Source organism: Acinonyx jubatus, chromosome B4, assembly GCF_027475565.1.
Source record: "Acinonyx jubatus isolate Ajub_Pintada_27869175 chromosome B4, VMU_Ajub_asm_v1.0, whole genome shotgun sequence".
NCBI classification, from domain to species: Eukaryota; Metazoa; Chordata; class Mammalia; order Carnivora; family Felidae; genus Acinonyx; species Acinonyx jubatus.
Genome location: NC_069387.1, coordinates 118,567,208 through 118,587,767, shown reverse-complemented (window position 1 = coordinate 118,587,767; position 20,560 = coordinate 118,567,208). Strand labels below are relative to the sequence as shown.

The 20,560-nt window shown below is 36.9% G+C and overlaps 1 protein-coding gene across 5 annotated transcripts in view; it reads right to left on the bottom strand.

Moving 5' to 3' along the window:
• Positions 1-849: 849 nt before the first annotated feature.
• Positions 850-20,560, bottom strand: part of SCYL2 (SCY1 like pseudokinase 2) — a 69,542-nt gene continuing 49,831 nt past the window's right edge. For 4 of the 5 annotated variants that reach the window (XM_053226645.1, XM_015070855.3, XM_053226648.1 and 1 more), the window contains 6 exons: positions 18,890-19,008; positions 8,816-8,916; positions 7,170-7,236; positions 6,939-7,034; positions 5,603-5,722; positions 850-4,299 (listed from right to left, as the gene is read on the bottom strand). In XM_053226645.1, the coding sequence (XP_053082620.1) occupies positions 3,655-4,299; positions 5,603-5,722; positions 6,939-7,034; positions 7,170-7,236; positions 8,816-8,916; positions 18,890-19,008 (1,148 nt within the window). In that variant the 3' untranslated portion in view covers positions 850-3,654. The remainder of the gene's footprint in view (positions 4,300-5,602; positions 5,723-6,938; positions 7,035-7,169; positions 7,237-8,815; positions 8,917-18,889; positions 19,009-20,560) is intronic. The other variant, XM_053226647.1, reaches the window with a different exon arrangement.

Here is a 20,560-nt window from a genome sequence, read left to right as displayed (position 1 = left end):
GTGGCTTACATCTTGGAGATAATCCTCCCTTGAGTGGCAGGAGAAACTTGGCTGCTTTGGACAGAAAAAGTTTTTAATATCCAACAAGCTCCATTTTGGTGAAATGGTTTTTCCCACTGCACCCCCTCCTCCTCAGGGTTACATACTTTAATTCTGCTTCATGTCTGGATACCACAAGCACTGCTAACCCGGCTCCCCAGCCCTCCTCACCCACAATTCAGAGAAGCAGCCCAGAGGCTGATTTTAACCATAAACATTTGTTTCGTCACCTCCCTCTCCTTCAACGTCAATTTTTCCAACATAAATATACTTACGGTATCAAATGAGTACTGAACACATATTGCTACATAGAACATTCTCAACAAAAGCAACTGCAGAAGAATTCATACAATAAAGGATGCAACATGGCAGAGCATCAGACTGCAGATTAGGGGGGAAAAAATCTAGCTTCTATTCCGGGCTCTGACCTCCTTGGGTTAGGCCATGTAAGTATCTGGCCCGCTATTTCTATAACTTGGAGAAAGGGCTGAATTATTCCAGTTTTATCCACACTACACCATGAAATTGTTTTGAGACTGCAAAGGTGTTGTTTTTTTTAATGAATAGGATAGAATAAAAAAATCAGAATATTCCACATGTATTAAAGACATTTTCTAAAACATTTGTTTCAGGTATATATTTCATATGCTGGTTTGCAGTGTAACGTATTTCTGAGTGTCATAGTTACAGTTTGAAAGCCACCAATGTAGATTATCTGTTAAAATCCTATATAGCTTAAATTCTTAGATTCATTTTGCTCAAAAATTATTTCAAGACCAGTAAATCACAAAGCATAAAATCACAACTTAATATAGATTTTTATCAAAGCTAAAATTTATTTGGTGCATACTCTGTGCTTGCTATCAGGTACTGTCACATATATGTTTTCTTTTAGTCTTGTAAAAGCAACCATGTGAGGTATTTTACAGGTTAAAATAACAAAAACCTACTTCCTTAACTTCTTCAGGTGAAAAGAGGGTTATAAGCATTCCAAAACAAAAACAAAAACAAACAAAAACCAGCCAAGTACACAGTCTATTTCCATTTCCTTTTATACATCCTCTCTCTATATATATCACACATTTTAGCATTAGGAGAATAAGGAACCAACTCAAATAAAGGGAATCTTTCTTGTAATTTTTGTCTATAGGTACTTTTTAACCCATCAACTTTCTACGCTAAGCACAAGGACTTAAATGTTGTCAATATCTGAAATAATTTTAAGATGATCTAGTATTATGAAAATTTTGTTCACACAGAAATACAAGCCTAAAAATGGCACTATATTTCAGATGTAATTTCTTTCTTTCTTTCTTTCTTTCTTTCTTTCTTTCTTTCTTTCTTTCTTTCAAGTAAGCTGTACGCCCAGTGGGGCTTGAGCTCACAACCCTGAGATCAAGAGTTGCGTGCTCTACCGACTGAGCCAGCCAGGCACCCATCAGATGCAATTTCTCAATAGATAAAGGGAATGGTAGCAGTTCAATTGATGGACATGATTTAGGTAAAATATCTTCAAGAAAACAGAAAAATTATACGAAAAGATTTCTAAAACTGTAGCACCATTACCTCAATGAATGAGCACATTTCAAGATGTAAAAATTACCTAAGAATTATATATTATATTCTTTCAAATAATCTATTTTTATATTTAGAAGTTCAAATTATATGTTGTTATATTCAACTTTCCTTCTAATTAGGAGTTCAACACTGACATCAAGTTATTTTACAAAATAAAAAGCAATTTCCTAATAAACAGTTACTACAAAATTGTTACTAAGGAAAATTCTTCAACATTAATTTTATTCCATATGTAAACTTTCCTCAAAAGAAATATTAATATTGTGTTACAAATAAGACCAGTAATCTGGTCAGAGTGTGGAGTGTGAACGTATTTGTCAAAAACATTTGATCTTCCTAGTGCCTTTCATTTCTTGGATAAATTTCTTCAACATTCCTGTGAATCTTTTTTATAAAACCATGCAGTAACAAAGTACACCTCATACAGAAACCAGATGTAAAGCTGACCTTTTATTTTTTAAAGTACCCCCTTACTGAATACTGCCAGCAATATTATCAACAAATAACATTTTATAATCAAGAACTGTACATTCAATGTATATATTGTGTGTGTGTGTGTGTGTGTGTGTGTGTGTGTGTGTGTGTATTTCAATGAATAAGCTTGGTATCAGCACACTAAACTTCATGTGATTTACTTTAAATGATTGTTGGTTTCAGAGAATTAAAAACCACAAACCCTATGGCAGCAACTATAATGCATATATAGTTCTCTGAAAGATCATTTTGAAGTTATCACATAATGGTGGAATATAATTTAAACAAAATACAAATAACATTTACAGCATAAGGCTCTGTGGTTGAATAATCAGCACATCAAAGAAAAATATCAGAGAAAGACTTTAAAAATAAAGCAGATTTCCTATTAGAAGAATTTTTTTTTGTTTGCTAACAATAGCTAATTGTGGACATAAAAATGTTCAAACAAAAGTTTCCTAAAATTTCTAGAACACAATTAAACTTTAGTTGCAGTAATTGATGAGGTCAGACTTTATCATGGTAAACTGAGAGTTAATCTGTTGGTAGCGAGAAGATACAACCGCTCATTTTTAGAGAAGTAAAGTTTATTACATTTGAAACGATACAGCAGAAATCTCAAAAGTTTACTCATTAAATATAGTTTCTTACAAATATCCTTTTGAAAATGCAATTCATATGTGCTACAACCTCAGAAGTTTGAATTCAAAATGAAATATGAAGGCAAGAGTCAGGGAAATCACATCAGAGGGCTTTGTCAAATATCTGTACAAATCAGTACATATTCTTCTATCTGTCATACAGTAGGAAAGAAAGTGATGCTAAATATATCCAAGTAAATGCAGAAAAATACATTAGTATTTGAGGCAGACCATGCTAAAATATAATTTACAATGATTAGTTTGCATTTAAGATGGTTAATAATGCCTTTAGTTTGAACCAATGAAATCAACATTAAGTTAAATTTTGTAGTATTTGTTCAGTCTTTTGTATTGAACATTAGTTCATCTGTGAAGTAAATAAGATTGGAAAAAGCAAGTGACCTGATCCTTTTCATTATGTTTATCATTATCTCCTTCAGTCATACTAAATGCAAACAAATCAATAGAGCATCAGGATTTTTCACACATTAAAGACTAATGACTTGTGAAGGCAGACTGTGTACCATGTAGTATTTAACATATGAAACTTGCATTAACCATCAACTCAAAATTTCTTAAATAAACCAAGATTTACAAGCTAAAATAAACAAACATTTGATTAAAAAATTCTGCTATTCAAGATACTCAGGTGTCTTTTTTCTCTTAGAGATTGGTAAGGGTTGGGTCTTTTAAAAACTTGGAAGAGGAGGTGGTAAGAGGAAAAAATTCCTCAATGCTTTAAAAAACTCAACTGTTACACGTCCATACAATTACTATGCTGGCATGGAAACAAGGTGTTTTCTGTCATGGAACCATTCACTTTCCCATAGAAGTAGTTCCTCCAAGCCAACTATACAAAGATGTAAATTCGCTTACCCATGATTAAAATTGAAGTAATCCTTCAAAAACAGAGCAAGACACCTCACCCAAAAAGATCTTTTAAATCATTGCTAGCTGAACTGCTATTGGTCATTGTAGTTGGTGGCTGTGCAAAGTTCTGCGGGCTAAAGAAAGGATTAGCCTGCATACCAAAGGCAGACTGTCCCATCATGTTCATTGGTGTTCCCATTACTGAACTGCCCATACCTGGAGACGCTTGCGGAGGTACAAATTGATTAAGCCACTGATTTGGTTTCTGTTGTGATAACTGGTTCATGCTAACTTTGGGTTTCTGAGGGCCAAAGAGATTATTAAGAGCAGACATATCTGTGGGTCTTTGTTGAGTCTGCTTCGCACCAGCAGGAGGAACACTCACAGCACTGAAGTTTGGCAAAGTGGAAGGTGTTCCCAGTGTCATCTTGGTCACTCCGGGTGTGCTTGGACTACTGAATAAGTTCTGGTTTGTATTAACCGGCATGTTGAATCCTGAAGTCTGAAAGCCCATGTTAGCATTTAGGCCGTTGGTCAAATTTCTCTTGGTGTTATCAACTGGTGTAGAAAACATCATGCCAAGGCCCATAGAAGGAACAGAAGTGAAGGTACTTGAAGCAGAAATTTTAGGGGTACTAACAGAAAGGCTGGTCAAAGATGACATGTTATCCATCAATGTGTCTGTCAAGTCCTTAGTCTGAAAAATATGAGGGAATTCCTTTACCTCCAAGATTGCCAAATTCTTTACAATCAGTAACATTTGACAGGTTGTACTATAAATGACAACTCCAAATTAAGCTCAACAGTCTATACCAAGTTGGCAAACCACAGCTCACAGGCGAAATCCAGCCTGCCACATACTTTTACAGATAAACATTTGCAATCAATTTGATGACAGGGAACACTAACTTTGAATTCCAATTAAATAAAATGCTGGCTCCGCCCACCACTCCCCAAAATAGAAATTCCTTCTTCTCATTAGATCTGCATTGCAAAAATGATACTCTATTTAATTTTTATATTTTGAATTGCATCACAATTTTGTAGAAACTTGTTTTCTCTCTTACGTAAATACCTACAAAATATTTTTGATTTTGCCTCTTGGCCCATAAAGATTTTTCTCTGAAGAAGAATTTTAGTGATTAGGAGGTAACGAAAAAGGGGTGCCTGGGTGGCTCAGTCAGCTGGGCGTGCAACTTTGGCTCTGGTCATGATCCCACCATTCATGAGTTCAAGCCCCACATGAGGCTCTGTGCTGACAGGTCAGGGCCTGGAGCCTGCTTTGGATTCTCTATCTCCCTCTCTCTGTGCCCCTCCCTCATTCGTACTCTGTCTCTCTCAAAAGTAAACATAAAAATTTTTTTTTCACAAAAAAAGAGGTAACAAAAAATAATTTAAAGAAAGCTTTTAAGATAAAGTTATTTCTGCAGTCTGTATGAGTTTGAACTCTCTACCAGCAAGAACCTTAAGCCCTGCCATAGCACTACCACCTAGGACAGTGTCTGGTACATAATAAGAAATAAATACTGGTCAGGACATATTGGTAAGTATTCCTAAATCAAATTACAGACCTGGCTATAACTGAAACACCAAAAATTAAAAATTACTTTTTGGTCAAAAATATATAAATGCCTGAACATAATATTACTGATCATTTCAAGGTGAACAGAGTTAATCAGTACTATGAAACCTAATATTTTTTAAGAATATTATTGCCTTCTCTTTATTGGTATTTATCTAGCTTTCTGTTTGTTTGGTAACAAACACTATCTCAAAATATTATACATTAGGGCAGGCTATTGAGGAGTGGCTGGAAAATCCTTTATGCCCATAGTTCTTAGAAACTGCATTATTGAAATTTCTTAGAAATATATTTTTAGACAAACACTAATAGGTAGACTAAGTTATATACTCCTTAAGTATCGTGCACTTGAAATTATACACAAGTATAACCTGAAAGTAAGTATGCTTGAAATTCTGCAAGAGAAATCAATTCTGACCTGTTTGACTGGAGCAACAGGTGTGTGTACTTGGGGTTTAAGAGGCTGCTGGCTTTTCAACTTCTGTGCTTGCTCCTGTTCTTTTGCTAATTTTTGTTTTTCTTCAAGTGTAAGTGATGCCTCAGAAAAAAAAAAAAAAGTATATATATATATCAATGAGCAATTTCATAATTCCACTTATAAAACAGAAGACTTCTTTTTTTGTAAGGTATGTCTTAGTATGTTTGACAATAGCAAATAATTTGCAAATTACTCCTGCAGTGATTGCCACAGGTATATTATATTTTGAATTATTATAAGCTTTTACTTTAAGTAGAAACTCACAAAATCTCTGCTAAAATAGTTCCAGTATGAAAACAGTTATTGTTTTAAAACCATTCATCTGGGGCGCCTGGGTGGCGCAGTCGGTTAAGCGTCCGACTTCAGCCAGGTCACGATCTCCCGGTCCGTGAGTTGGAGCCCCGCGTCGGGCTCTGGGCTGATGGCTCAGAGCCTGGAGCCTGTTTCGGATTCTGTGTCTCCCTCTCTCTCTGCCCCTCCCCCGTTCATGCTCTGTCTCTCTCTGTCCCAAAAATAAATAAACGTTGAAAAAAAAAAAATTTTAAAACCATTCATCAAAATGACTTTTTTCCAGACAAGGAGAATATGACTTGATGACTTCATCTTATAAAATTGGGAGATTCCTGTTCAACCCTATCTCACTCCAAAAATATTTTAGGAACTCACCAAAAAGCTAAGAAAAACATAAACAGTGTCTTTCACTGCTAAAGGTCTGCATCAAATTTGACATTTGTCTTTTTCCTTTATCAACTTTGCTAAACTATAAACTCACAGTATGTTCTCTTAAAATTTTGTAAACCATGCCTGGTAGCTCCCTGGCTTTACACATATAGGTACTCGTTTTTGTCAAATGAATAGAAGAAAAGTTGCCCCCAGGAGAAATTCAAAATTAACATATTATATTGAATATTAACAAATATTTCAATTGGAAAGTATCATTTTATAATTTATTATTCAAAATCAGAAGCAGAGTCAAGACACAGTGACATTTATCAAGAGGTATGACTGGCAAAGTCCAGCAGAAAGGACAAAGGAGGCAGGCAATCTAGAAGTTACCATGTGGGAGGCTGAGTAATAAAAGAAGTTAAAATTCTCAAGTCTGCATATTCTCAATGTGAATCAGGTCATGTTCCCATGATAATTTTTAAATTTCATAAAAATATTAAAAAATGTTTCTTGTTAAGATGCTGAACAGTATTTCCCAACAAAATCTATAATTTATAGGAAGTCCTATAATATAAATAAGTACACTACAGGAGTAAGTGAAGAAACTTACTCTTTTATGTTTATTCTGTAACCCATCCTCTTTATTTTCTGATTCACCGCCAGTAAGAAAGTCTGCTCCAATGTTGTTAAAGACTTTGTCAATATGCTGAAAAGAAAAATGTCAAACCACCTGAATGACATCAAAAAATTGTGATATTACTGCTTAAAGGGCAAAAGCCTCTCAAATGAAGCACACTGTCAAACTCTTTTTACAAAAATTAAAATAATCTAAAAGTCTTACCTGAGATCCAACATTTGTAACTTTCATCTCCTCAGAAGCATTCATTTGATTTCCTATATCCAAAGATCTGCAGGAAAATTGAATTATGACAAAGCAATGAAAAGAAATGCTTATTTTTAAAATACTCATACAAAAAATGGTTCTTCCACATGGGGGTTATTGTAACCTAAACAAACTTCTTTCAGGACAGTCATACTCTTTTTCATTATTTGCTACAATTAATGTCTGCTTGCTCAAAAACAGTAACATTTGCATAACAAGTCTTTTTTTTTTTAATTCAATATTCAAAATTTACTGGAGAATTTACTCAGTCTCACAAAATCAGGCAAGCATGATTCTTACTGTCAGAGAGCTTATAGATCACTGAGAGACAAGGTATGATATGTAGGACTTGATGTGATTAAATTCAGAACCTGATTCTAATAATAAGCGCTACAATCACTGTGATGGGCCAGATCCATGCCTTGAAAACCAGGCAAGATTTAGATAAGAAAAAGAAAAAAGAAGAGTTCGTTTACACCTCAAGTACAAATACTAGATATTAAAATTTTCTCTTATAAATTTTTAAAAATTATTTTTCAGGGTTCCTGTGTTAATACAGTCAACCCATGAAATGACATAAATATCTACGTCATTGAATATTTAGAGAATAGAATATTTAGAGCGTACAAAGGGCTATTTCAAGTCATCCTACACCTGGTGTATTTGCTTCCATAAGCCTTCATCTCACTCTGGGGCAGAACCTAAAAAATTTTATACGTGGGGACCTTGCTCATAATTGGTATAAATTTTAGTGAGTATCTGATGTCTTTTGGCTCAGGATTTAACAGCCATCTTAAAATCACGTGTTCTTTTCTGGGAAACAAATATAGTGATTTTATTTTAATAAACCGGCATTCTCCAGTGAGTAATTTTATCTTTCCCTTCTTTCTTTGAAAACTAGTATTTTGCAAATAATTTGGAAAATCCTCCCTTAAAGAAACGGAAGTGAATGTTGTGGTATTAAATATGAAATGAATGCTCTATAAATGTTTCTGGAATCAGAGAAAAGAAAAAGGGTGAGATCAAAATACTAGGGTTTCATAGATTTGAAAAATATTTGTAAGCGGTGCTCTTCATCATTAGCACTCTGAATTTACAACAGTAGTAGCTAATGCTGACAAGAGACTTTCTCAGCAATAGAATTTTCTTTACATATAGAAAATCTTACGATTATCATATTACACTTTTGCACTCAGAAATGACACTGGATTTTCCACAATATTCTATTTTAACTCAGTTCAACTTAACATGTTGGAAAATTTTTAAATGTTTTACATGTGATCAAATTGAAATCCATCAATTTTTTACTATGCAGAACAAACTGATGGTTACCTGAGGGGAGATGAATGGGGGGATGTGTAGAATAGGTGAAGGGGATTAACAATGAGCACTGAGTAATAATGTATAGAATTTTTGAATGACTATACTGTACACCTGAAACTAATATAACACTGTATGTTAACTATACTGGAATCAAAATAATAAACTTCATTTAAAAAAACAGGAATCCATCAATTTTTTGGGTCCTTATTCCAGAAAATCAATCATGAGGTCACTTTAGTGTCACTGTTGGGCCATGTACAATTCATATGCAACCTACTTACTTCTGCTGTTCTTGCATTATTTGAAGTTGTTCCAGTTTAGTCTTATGTTCAGACTCCAATCTGTTAAGCATCTCTTTTATGACGGAAATGAAAGAATTGAACTGGTGTAATAAGAAAGTGATACAGTTACAATGTTTCAAGTTAGCAGCAAATGTAATGTAATAAGAGAATTTAACAAGTTAATCATAATACTCTCATTTTTACCAGTATACGACCCACTCAGAGTACGGATGTCACAAAAATAGTATATTTAAACTCAGCAATCACAGCAAGCTTTTACAATATCTCTGTATGATGGTGGTAAGGTTGATGAGGCTTTCTAACTTCCAGAAAACATATCTCAATGGGTTTTCTAGCCTGAGTTGTCTAACAGCTATTATTCAAGGGTCTTAAAAATTTACCCCCACCAGTTATTACATATTGACTTTCCTAGAATAATCCAGAAGTGACCATCTGAATTTGTGCATATCTGGAAACAACCCACTTAATAGTGCATTAAAAAATTAGTTTATTGGAGGATCCTGGGAAGATGGCGGCATAGGAGGATGCTGGGCTCACCGCGCGTCCTGCTGATCACTTATTCCACCTACACCTGCCTAAATAACCCAGAAAACCGCCAGAAGACTAGCAGAACGTTGTCTCCGGAGCCAAGTGCAGACGAGAGGCCCACGGAAGAGGGTAGGAAGGGAGGAGAGGCGGTGCACGCTCCACGGACTGGCGTGAGGGAGCCAGGACGGAGGGGCGGCCCGCCATCCAAGCAGAGCCCCAAGTCTGGCTTGCAAAAGCAGAGGGGCCGGACAGAGTGTGTTCCGACAGCAAGCGGGACTTGACATCTGGAAGGTTATAAGCTAACAGCTCTGCTCAGAGAATGGGAGGGCTGGAGGACAACGGGAGGGAGAGTTGTTGAGCCCCGGAAGACAGAGCTCAGCTTGGCGGGGAACAAAGGCGCTCGCCAGCACCATCTCCCTCGCCCATCCCCCAGCCAAAATCCCAAAGGGAACCAGTTGCTGCCAAGGAACTTGCTGCCACCGTGCAAACACCCAAAGCTGTGCTTCTGAGGATCCATCCCTCCGGCGGGTCTGACTCCCTCCCGGTGCCGCAGGGCCCCTCCCGAAGTGGATCTCCGAAGGAAAAGCAAGCTGAGCCTGCCCCTCCCGCCCCTGTGCACCTTGCCGATCCACCCCAGCTAATACGCCAGATCCCCAGCACCACAAGCCTGGCAGTGTGCAAGTAGCCCAGACGGGCCACGCCACCCCACAGTGAATCCCGCCCCTAGAAGAGGGGAAGAGAAGGCACACACCAGTCTGACTGTGGCCCCAGCGGTGGGCTGGGGGCAGACATCAGGTCTGACTGCGGCCCCGCCCCACCAACGCAAGTTATTCAAGACAGCACAAGGGAAGTGCCCCGTAGTCCCACACCACTCCAGGGACTATCCAAAATGACGAAATGGAAGAATTCCCTCAGAAAAACGTCCAGGAAATAAGAACAGCTAATGAACTGATCAAAAATGATTTAAACAATATAACAGAAAGTGAATTTAGAATAATAGTCATAAAATTAATCGCTGGGCTTGAAAACAGTATAAAGGACAGCAGAGAATCTCTTCCTACAGAGATGAAGGGACTAAGGAACAGCCAGGAGGAACTAAAAAATGCTGCAATGAACTGCAAAATAAAATGGAGACAACTACGGCTCGGATTGAAGAGGCAGAGGAGAGAATATGTGAACTAGAAGATAAAATTATGGAAAAAGAGGAAGCTGAGAAAAAGAGAGGTAAAAAAATCCAGGAGTATGAGGGGAAAATTAGAGAACTAAGTGATGCACTAAAGAGAAATAATATATGCATAATTGGTATTCCAGAGGAGGAAGAGAGAGGGAAAGGTGCTGAAGGTGTATTTGAAGAAATAATAGCTGAGAACTTCCCGGATCTGGGGAAGGAAAAAGGCACTGAAATCCAAGAGGCACAGAGAACTCCCTTCAGACATAACTTGAATCGATCTTCTGCACGACATATCACAGTGAAACTGGCAAAATACAAGGATAAAGAGAAAATTCTGAAAACAGCTAGAGATAAACGTGCTCTAACATATAAAGGGAGACCTATAAGACTCGTGACAGATCTCTCTTTTGAAACTTGGCAGGCCAGAAAGAATTGGCACGAGATCTTCAGTGTGCTAAACAGAAAAAATATGCAGCCAAGAATCCTTTATCCAGCAAGTCTGTCATTTAGAATAGAAGGAGAGATAAAGGTCTTCCCAAACAAACAAACACTGAAGGAATTCGTCACCACTAAACCAGCCCTACAAGAGACCCTAAGGGGGATCCTGTGAGACAAAGTACCAGAGACATCGCTACAAGCATGAAACCTACGGACATCACAATGACTCTAAACCCATATCTTTCTACAATAACACTGAATGTAAATGGACTAAATGCGCTAACCAAAAGACACAGGGTATCAGAATGGATAAAAAAACAAGACCCATCTATTTGCTGTCTTCAAGAGACTCATTTTAGACCTGAGGACACCTTCAGATTGAGAGTGAGGGGATGGAGAACTATTTATCATGCCACTGAAGTCAAAAGAAAGCTGGAATAGCCATACTTATATCAGACAAACTAGACTTTAAATTAAAGGCTGTAACAAGAGATGAAGAAGGGCATTCTATAATAATCACAGGGTCTATCCATCAGGAAGAGCTAACAATTACAAATGTCTATGTGCCGAATACAGGAGCCCCCAAATATATAAAACAATTACTCACAAACATAAGCAACCTTATTGATAAGAATGTGGTAATTGCAGGGGACTTTAATACTCCACTTACAGAAACGGATAGATCATCTAGACACACGGTCAATAAAGAAACAAGGGCCTTGAATGCTACATTGGATCAGATGGGACTTGACAGATATATTTAGAACTCTGCATCCCAAAGCAATAGAATATACTTTCTTCTCGAGTGCACATGGAACATTCTCCAAGATAGATCACATACTGGGTCACAAAACAGCCCTTCATAGGTATACAAGAATTGAAATCATACCATGCATACTTTCAGACCACAATGCTATGAAGCTTGAAATCCACCACAGAAAAAAGTCTGGAAAACCTCCAAAAGCATGGAGGTTAAAGAACACCCTACTAAAGAATGAATGGGTCAACCAGGCAATTAACAGAAGAAATTTAAAAATATATGGAAACAAAGGAAAATGAAAATACAACAATCCAAATGCTTTGGGATGCAGCAAAGGCAGTCCTGAGAGGAAAATACATTGCAATCCAGGCCTATCTCAAGAAACAAGAAAAATCCCACATACAAAATCTAACAGCACACCTAAAGGAAATAGAAGCAGAACAGCAAAGACAGCCTAAACCCAGCAGAAGAAGATAAATAATAAAGATCAGAGCAGAAATAAACAATATAGAATCTAAAAAAACTGCAGAGCAGATCAACGAAAACAAGAGTTGGTTTTTTGAAAAAATAAACAAAATTGATAAACCTCTAGCCAGGCTTCTCAAAAAGAAAAAGGAGATGACCCAAATAGATAAAATCATGAATGAAAATGGAATTATTACAACCAATCCCTCAGAGATACAAGCAATTATCAGGGAATACTATGAACAATTATATGCCAACAAAATGGACAACCTGGAAGAAATGGACAAATTCCTAAACGCCCACACACTTCCAAAACGTGGAAGGAGGAAATAGAAAGCTTGAACAGACCCATAACCAGCGAAGAAATTGAATCAGTCATCAAAAATCTCCCAACAAATAAGAGTCCAGGACCAGATGGCTTCCCAGGGGAGTTCTACCAGATGTTTAAAGCAGAGATAATACCTATCCTTCTCAGGCTATTCCAAGAAATAGAAAGCGAAGGAAAACTTCCAGACTCATTCTATGAAGCCAGTATTACTTTGATTCCTAAACCAGACAGAGACCCAGTAAAAAAAGAGAACTACAGGCCAATATCCCTGAGGAATATGGATGCAAAAATTCTCAATAAGATACTAGCAAATCGAATTCAACAGCATATAAAGAATTATTCACCATGATCAAGTGGGATTCATTCCTGGGATACAGGGCTGGTTCAACATTCGCAAATCAATCAATATGACACATCACATTAATAAAATAAAAGAGAAGAACCATATGATCCTGTCAATCGATGCAGAAAAGGCCTTTGACAAAATTCAGCACCCTTTCTTAATAAAAACCCTCGAGAAAGTCGGGATAGAAGGAACATACTTAAACATCATAAAAGCCATTTATGAAAAGCCCACAGCTAACATCATCCTCAATGGGGAAAAACTGAGAGCTTTTTCCCTGAGATCAGGAACACAGCAGGGATGTCCACTCTCACCGCTGTTGTTTAACATAGTGTTGGAAGTTCTAGCATCAGCAATCAGACAACAAAAGGAAATCAAAGGCATCAACATTGGCAAAGATGAAGTCAAGCTTTCACTTTTTGCAGATGACATGATATTATGCATGGAAAATCCGACAGACTCCACCAGAAATCTGCTAGAACCGATACATGAATTTAGCAAAGTTGCAGGATACAAAATCAATGTACAGAAATCAATTGCATTCTTATACACTAATAATGAAGCAACAGAAAGACAAATAAAGAAACTGATCCCATTCACAATTGCACCAAGAAGCATAAAATACCTAGGAATAAATCTAACCAAAGATGTACAAGATCTGTAAGCTGAAAACTATAGAAAGCTTATGAAGGAAATTGAAGAAGATACAAAGAAATGGAAAAACATTCCGTGCTCATGGATTGGAAGAATAAATATTGTCAAAATGTCAATACTACCCAAAGCTATCTACACATTCAATGCAATCCCAATCAAAATTGCACCAGCATTCTTCTCGAAGCTAGAACAAGCAATCCTAAAATTCATATGGAGCCACAAAAGGCCCCGAATAGCCAAAGTAATTTTGAAGAAGAAGACCAAAGCAGGAGGCATCACAATCCCAGACATTAGCCTCTACTACAAAGCTGTAATCATCAAGACAGCATGGTATTGGCACAAAAACAGACACATAGACCAATGGAATAGAATAGAAACCCCAGAACTAGACCCACAAACGTATGGCCAACTAATCTTTGACAAAACAGGAAAGAACATCCAATGGAAAAAAGACAGTCTCTTTAACAAATGGTGCTGGGAGAACTGGACAGCAACATGCAGATTTGAAACTAGACCACTTTCTCACACCATTCACAAAAATAAACTCAAAATGGATAAAGGACCTGAATGTGAGACAGGAAACCATCAAAACCCTAGAGGAGAAAGCAGGAAAAGACCTCTCTGACCTCAGCCGTAGCAATCTCTTACTCGACACATCCCCAAAGGCAAGGGAATTAAAAGCAAAAATGAACTACTGGGACCTTAAGAAGATAAAAAGCTTCTGCACAGCAAAGGAAACAACCAACAAAGCTAAAAGGCAACCAACGGAATGGGAAAAGATATTTGCAATGACATATCGGACAAAGGGCTAGTATCCAAAATCTATAAAGAACTCACCAAACTCCACACCTGAAAAACAAATAATCCAGTGAAGAAATGGGCAGAAAACATGAATAGACACTTCTCTAAAGAAGACATCCGGATGGCCAACAGGCACATGAAAAGATGCTTAACGTCGCTCCTCACCAGGGAAATACAAATCAAAACCACATCAGACATCACCTCACGCCAGTCAGAGTGGCCAAAATGAACAAATTAAGAGACTACAGATGCTGGCGAGGATGTGGAGAAACGGGAACCCTCTTGCACTGTTGGTGGGAATGCAAATTGGTGCAGCCACTCTGGAAAGCAGTGTGGAGGTTCCTCAGAAAATTAAAAATAGACCTACCCCATGACCCAGCAATAGCACTGCTAGGAATTTACCCAAGGGCTACAGGAGTACTGATGCATAGGGGCACTTGTACCCCAATGTCTATAGCAGCACTCTCAACAATAGCCAAATTATGGAAAGAGCCTAAATGTCCATCAACTGATGAATGGATAAAGAAATTGTGGTTTATATACACAATGGAGTACTACGTGGCAATGAGAAAGAATGAAATATGGCCCTTTGTAGTAAGATGGATGGAACTGGAGAGTGTTATGCTAAGTGAAATAAGCCATACAGAGAAAGACAGATACCATATGGTTTCACTCTTATGTGGATCCTGAGAAACTTAACAGAAACCCATGGGGGAAGGGAAGAAAAAAAAAAAAAAAGAGGTTAGAGTGGAAGAGAGCCAAAGCATAAGAGACTCTTAAAAACTGAGAACAAACTGAGGGTTGATGGGGGGTGGGAGGGAGGAGAGGGTAGGTGATGGGTATTGAGGAGGACACCTTTTGGGATGAGCACTGGGTGTTGTATGGAAACCAATTTGACAATAAACTTCATATACTGAAAAAAAAATACATAATAAAAAAAATTAGTTTATTCAGATTGTTACAAAAATGACATGTTTGGCTAAAATAAATCTGCTTTCTACAAAGAAATATTAAATGTATTTAGTTTAACTTTCAAATAATTGAAGTTCCTAAAGTATATCTAATACCATGCCATAATGTGGTTCAGGCTTTGGTTAAATGATGATTCTTAGAGTGCCTCCGATCATCATGAACAATTTATTTGAATAATACCATACATTACAGGAAGAATCCAGAAACTGTGTTCTTCCCCTCCCAAATCTTCTATTTTTGTGCTGGGTGCTCCTTCCTCAAAATAGGTTTATTAATATCTCTATCTTATAAATGAGGAACTTCTGGCTTAGTGAGAGACAAAGCAACTTAGTATGAGATACGAAATAACATATGGCAGGATTGGAATTCATAAAAGTCTGTCTCCAGAGCTTGTACTAGTTTCTACATGACCCTGCTTCTCACCATGCTCAACCATCTGTTCATCCTTTGTCTTACCATGAGAGTTAACAAAAGGCATTATTTTCTTAGCGGTTTACTTTGACAGACTCTCTGCTGATTAGTTTTCTTTTTACTTTGCAATGAAGTAAAACATAGTAGCAGAAAAGTATACATATAGGTGCTCATATCAAAAAATTCACAAACTGAATGCAGAAAAAGAACATTAGCAGCACCCCACAGACTTCCTTGTGCCCCCTTCTCGGTACTTCCCACCACCTTACCCTCTGAGTAAACACTAGCCTGACCTCTCGCAGTGTAGTTTTGACTGTTTTTTGTACTTTATATAGAATCATTAGGTAGATCTTCTTCTGTGTCTGGCTTCACTGGCTCAACATCTGTTTGTGAGATTCATCCATATTGTTGTATGTAGCTGGTGCAGAAGAATTAACATAGTAGGCCTGAACTTCCATCTTTGAAAAGGCCTGCTTGCAAGGTTGGCCATCGGCCGGTGTCCAGAAACTCAGATTTTACGAGGGTTCCCACCATTAATTGATGACAGTGGCTCACTAAACTAAACAAAGACTATGTTTTATGCTAAGCATCTGCTTTTCTTCTGGGAGTCTGGAATTTGAGTACATGACAGGCACATGTACTGTCACAACTCATTACCAGGGAAAATAAGTACATTGAGGAGATGACTCTGGAAGCTTGAATCTCGTTTCCTCCAGAGATTGCTCTATAAGCCTTCTCCCTTTGCTGATTTTGCTTTATACCCTTTTGCCATAAAAACCATAGCCACGAGTACAACTATATGCTGAGGCCTGTGAGGACTCCTAGTGAATCAATGAATCCGAAGGTGGTCTTTGGAACCCCTACTCAACATAAGTTGTGATGTGTTTTGACTGTTGCTTGGTATTTGCTATTTTATAATCAAATGCAAAAAATGTACTTTCCTAAATCACATTATCTTTCTCACATAATGCAAAATACACTTAGATTATTTTAAGTCAGAATTTACAGAAGAGGGCACTCTTTCTTTTTTTTTCTTTTTTCTTTTTTTTCTTTTTTATGTTTTTATTTTTGATACAGAGAGAAAGCACAAGCTGGGGAGGGACAGAAAGAGAGGAAGACAGGAACCAAAGCAGGCACTGCGCTGATAGCAGATATCTTGATGTGGAGCTTGAACTCAAGAGCTGTGAGATCATGACGTGAGCAGAAGTTGGATGCTTAGCTGACTGAGCCACCCAGGTGCCCTGAGGGCACTCTTAAATCAGGAACCCTGTCCATGAAATGAATAGGAAAGCAGACCACACCCATGTTAACTATCTCAAAATACCAGAAGATATGAATCAAAGTATTCTGTTGATGAAAATAGGTCCCTAAAAATATCAACCATAAAGCTGAAGAAAACAAACACCACATTTCATATGAAATTATATATCCTGATATAAGCATTTGGGAATATTTAAAAACATGCTAGATCATATATATGAGAACCAAGAACAGAAATGACCAAAAGCTGGATTATCTTAGGCATTATCATCATCCTATTTTTCCTCAATATTATTCATTGTTTCCCTTTTTGCCAGTTGTAACCTCAACCCTGCCACCCAAGATATGAAGAAACTATCAAGCCAAAAATTGAAATTTAGGGACACAAACTTTCAGAGGCTTACCCAACCACTTCATAGGGAATTTTAGATCTGATTAATTTTATAAATTTCCCTAACTCCAAAATTCCTTTCCCTAGGCACTCTCCCCTATAAGCCAAAAGCTTTCCTGCTTAACTCCAGCTTCTGTTTCCTTCATTGCTCTAACTCACTTTCAGTACTTAATTCCCAATCTTGCCTGCCTATCCATTTCTGACACTCCCTATTAAACAGTAACCAACTAATCCCAGTATTTTTCCATCATACTCCATTAAACACCAGTTCTATGGTAAACAAAATGACTTGTCATTACTCGGTAACTCAAATTTTCTCTCAATTTAATAAATATTTTTGTTTCTGGCACTGCATTAAGTGCTGGGGACATAATAAAGAATAAGATATAATAACCAGCCTTCTGGGAAAGGCAGACAATACCTATGACAACTACAGTGATAGAGGTATACAGAGAGATAATTGTATAATAATGTTTGAACACATTACCTTTTTGCTCAAATGTTTACCACATCTTGGAAGTACAAATACCTAAGTACACTTGAAACTAATATATCACACTGTATGTTAACTATACTAGAATTAAAATAAAAAACAAACACAACAACAAAAAGCAAACACCTAAATCAGACAGCCATTTAAAGTCTACCTGTTCTAGTCTCAATTTATCTCTCTTCCATTACTCCCCTACTGATTTACAGGTATCTCTCAGTCAAACTGGATTATTCATTCTCTGCTGATTGACTCTAAATTGGTTCCCAATTATCTCCTCATTCTGCTGCTCAGGCCTTTGTGTAATTCCCTATTTTTGAGTGTGGGCTGGACCTTGCTGGTCCTGACTTGCAAAGGTAATAGGACGTCATTTTCTTGATTACAATATAAGATGCTGTAACTTCCATCTTTCTAGCAGACTCTCTCTCCCACTTTGATGAAACAAGTTGCCATGTTGGAAGACCCATGAAGCAAGGAGAGCTGACACAGCTAGAAACTGAGGCCTCTGGTCAAACAACCTAAAAGGAACTGATTCCTGACAACCATGTAAATAAGCTTAGAAGCAGATCTGTCCTTCCCCCCATTTGAGCCTTCAGATGAGGCCCCAGCCTTTGACTGCAGCACTGTGAGAAACTCTGAACAGAGAATCCATGCCCTGGCTTGGCTGACCCACAGAAACTATGAAAACCATCTAGTTTGTGGTGATTTGTTATGTAGCAATAAATAAGAAATACACACCCCAGACACATCACATTCATTTTTAATTTGTTCATGTCAACTTTCCAGCCCCAAATTTGAATTAGCCCAAAATCCTACATATCTTTCAATGTTCTAGTCATTTACTATCTCCCAATGAGGCCTTCAATAATCCATCCTTCCAACTCACATACTCCTTACTTTGAACCCACAACTTTCTTTATTGGACTCTGTGACATATTTTTCCTTGTTTTAGCAACATTTAAATGTAATATATTTATTTATTTAATTCCAAGAAAACAATAAACTGGACAAATTGAATAAAACACGAAATACTCAAAATACCTGATTGAGATTAAGATTGTTTTCAATACTCAGGGGAATCAAATGAGGCAATACTTTTCCAGCAAGCTGCTCTTTGGTGATTCCCAACTTCTTATGTGTAAAGGTACATTTATAAATACCTGATAGAAAACAATGAGACAAATTTTATAATCCAATACCACAAATTCATAGATACTAGGAAAATATTGTATCTATATGAAATCTCTTGATAATCAGTTTAATTACAATTTTTTTCTTATCAGTGCCTAGAATGAGGATGCTCTTAAATATGGATAAGAATGATTTCAGCTTTATCATCAGTTTAAACCATGACATATTTAACCTGTACTTGCTTGGCTTAAGAGCACATTTAATATTAGTATAATATTAAAAGCCTTACTACAGTACAACAGTAAGGTTACAGAATGATCCTCTCTCCTGAAAACACCTAAATATGTATTTGAGACTTCTCACCCAAACTCGAGACATCTATTTCACAAGTATGTGAGTATAGGTTACACCTTTATTCACTTCTTTAACCAGATTTAACATGTTTAAAACTTTAATAATTTAATTCAACTCCACACAATCCTTTCCTAGTGTCTCACCTATTTACTCAAACTTCCAGAGCGTGCGTATTACAACTATTCCACAAAGCCTTCAGTTGGTAAACTGAGCACATTTGTTTCTCATTCTCTGAATGCTTGTGTTATAAGTGTTTTGTATATAATCCATAGCTTTAGAACACACCATATGTTATTATTTTCATGTTAATGTAAATTTCACTTATATACTCAAAGAGTAACTTTACTGAGCACCTATTAAATGCTTATTTGCTAGGCACTATGCTCATTACTTCTCCCTGCCCATTTTCTCACTGAATTCTCATAAAACTCCTATAATGATGTATTTTTACCCTCATCTGACAGATGAAATTTTTCTAAGTCATTCCAGGAACTGACACAGCCAGGACAGAAGCTAGGGTTCTTTCCACTATGCTAAACTCTTTTTCAGGAAGACTAATTTATTTGAGCCCAAAAGTCTCATACCATATACCATGTCTACAAAGGTCTACAATAAATTACTTGCTGACCATTCCTACAAATATTTACTGAGGGCTTTCTATAGACCAGGCACCTTAGTACTTTAGTAAGTGTTAAAAATACACGGCTGAGTAATTTCATTTTTCTTTAAAATTAATAAACTTTAACTTCAGTAAAAACTAAACTTGCTAATGTTTTTGTGATACTACAAGTATGTCTGTTTCCATTAGTATAGCAGACCCCAGCATTTCCAGATTGGACTATCAAAACTGTAACTATTTACAAACAATTTCAGTTTCTTGACAGAGTAATTTGTAATTATGCTAATAGAACAGAATGTGCTGTAAAGCTAATATGCTTCATCAACACATCACTTAGCAGTGAAACATACTGGTTAAGATTTAAACATATATAAATTAAAAACCAGCTCTACCACTTTTCAGTTGTGTTATCTTGAATAACTTACTTCAACCCTGAGCCTCAATTTCCATACTGTAAAACAGAAATAACAGTAGCTATCTCATTGGAATTTGGAGAGGACAAGAGATAACACAAAGAAAATACTCAACACAGTGCCTCTTACAAATTGGGTACCAAATAACTATCAAATTTTACTATTAAGACTGGTATCAGCATGTCATGTAGCTTT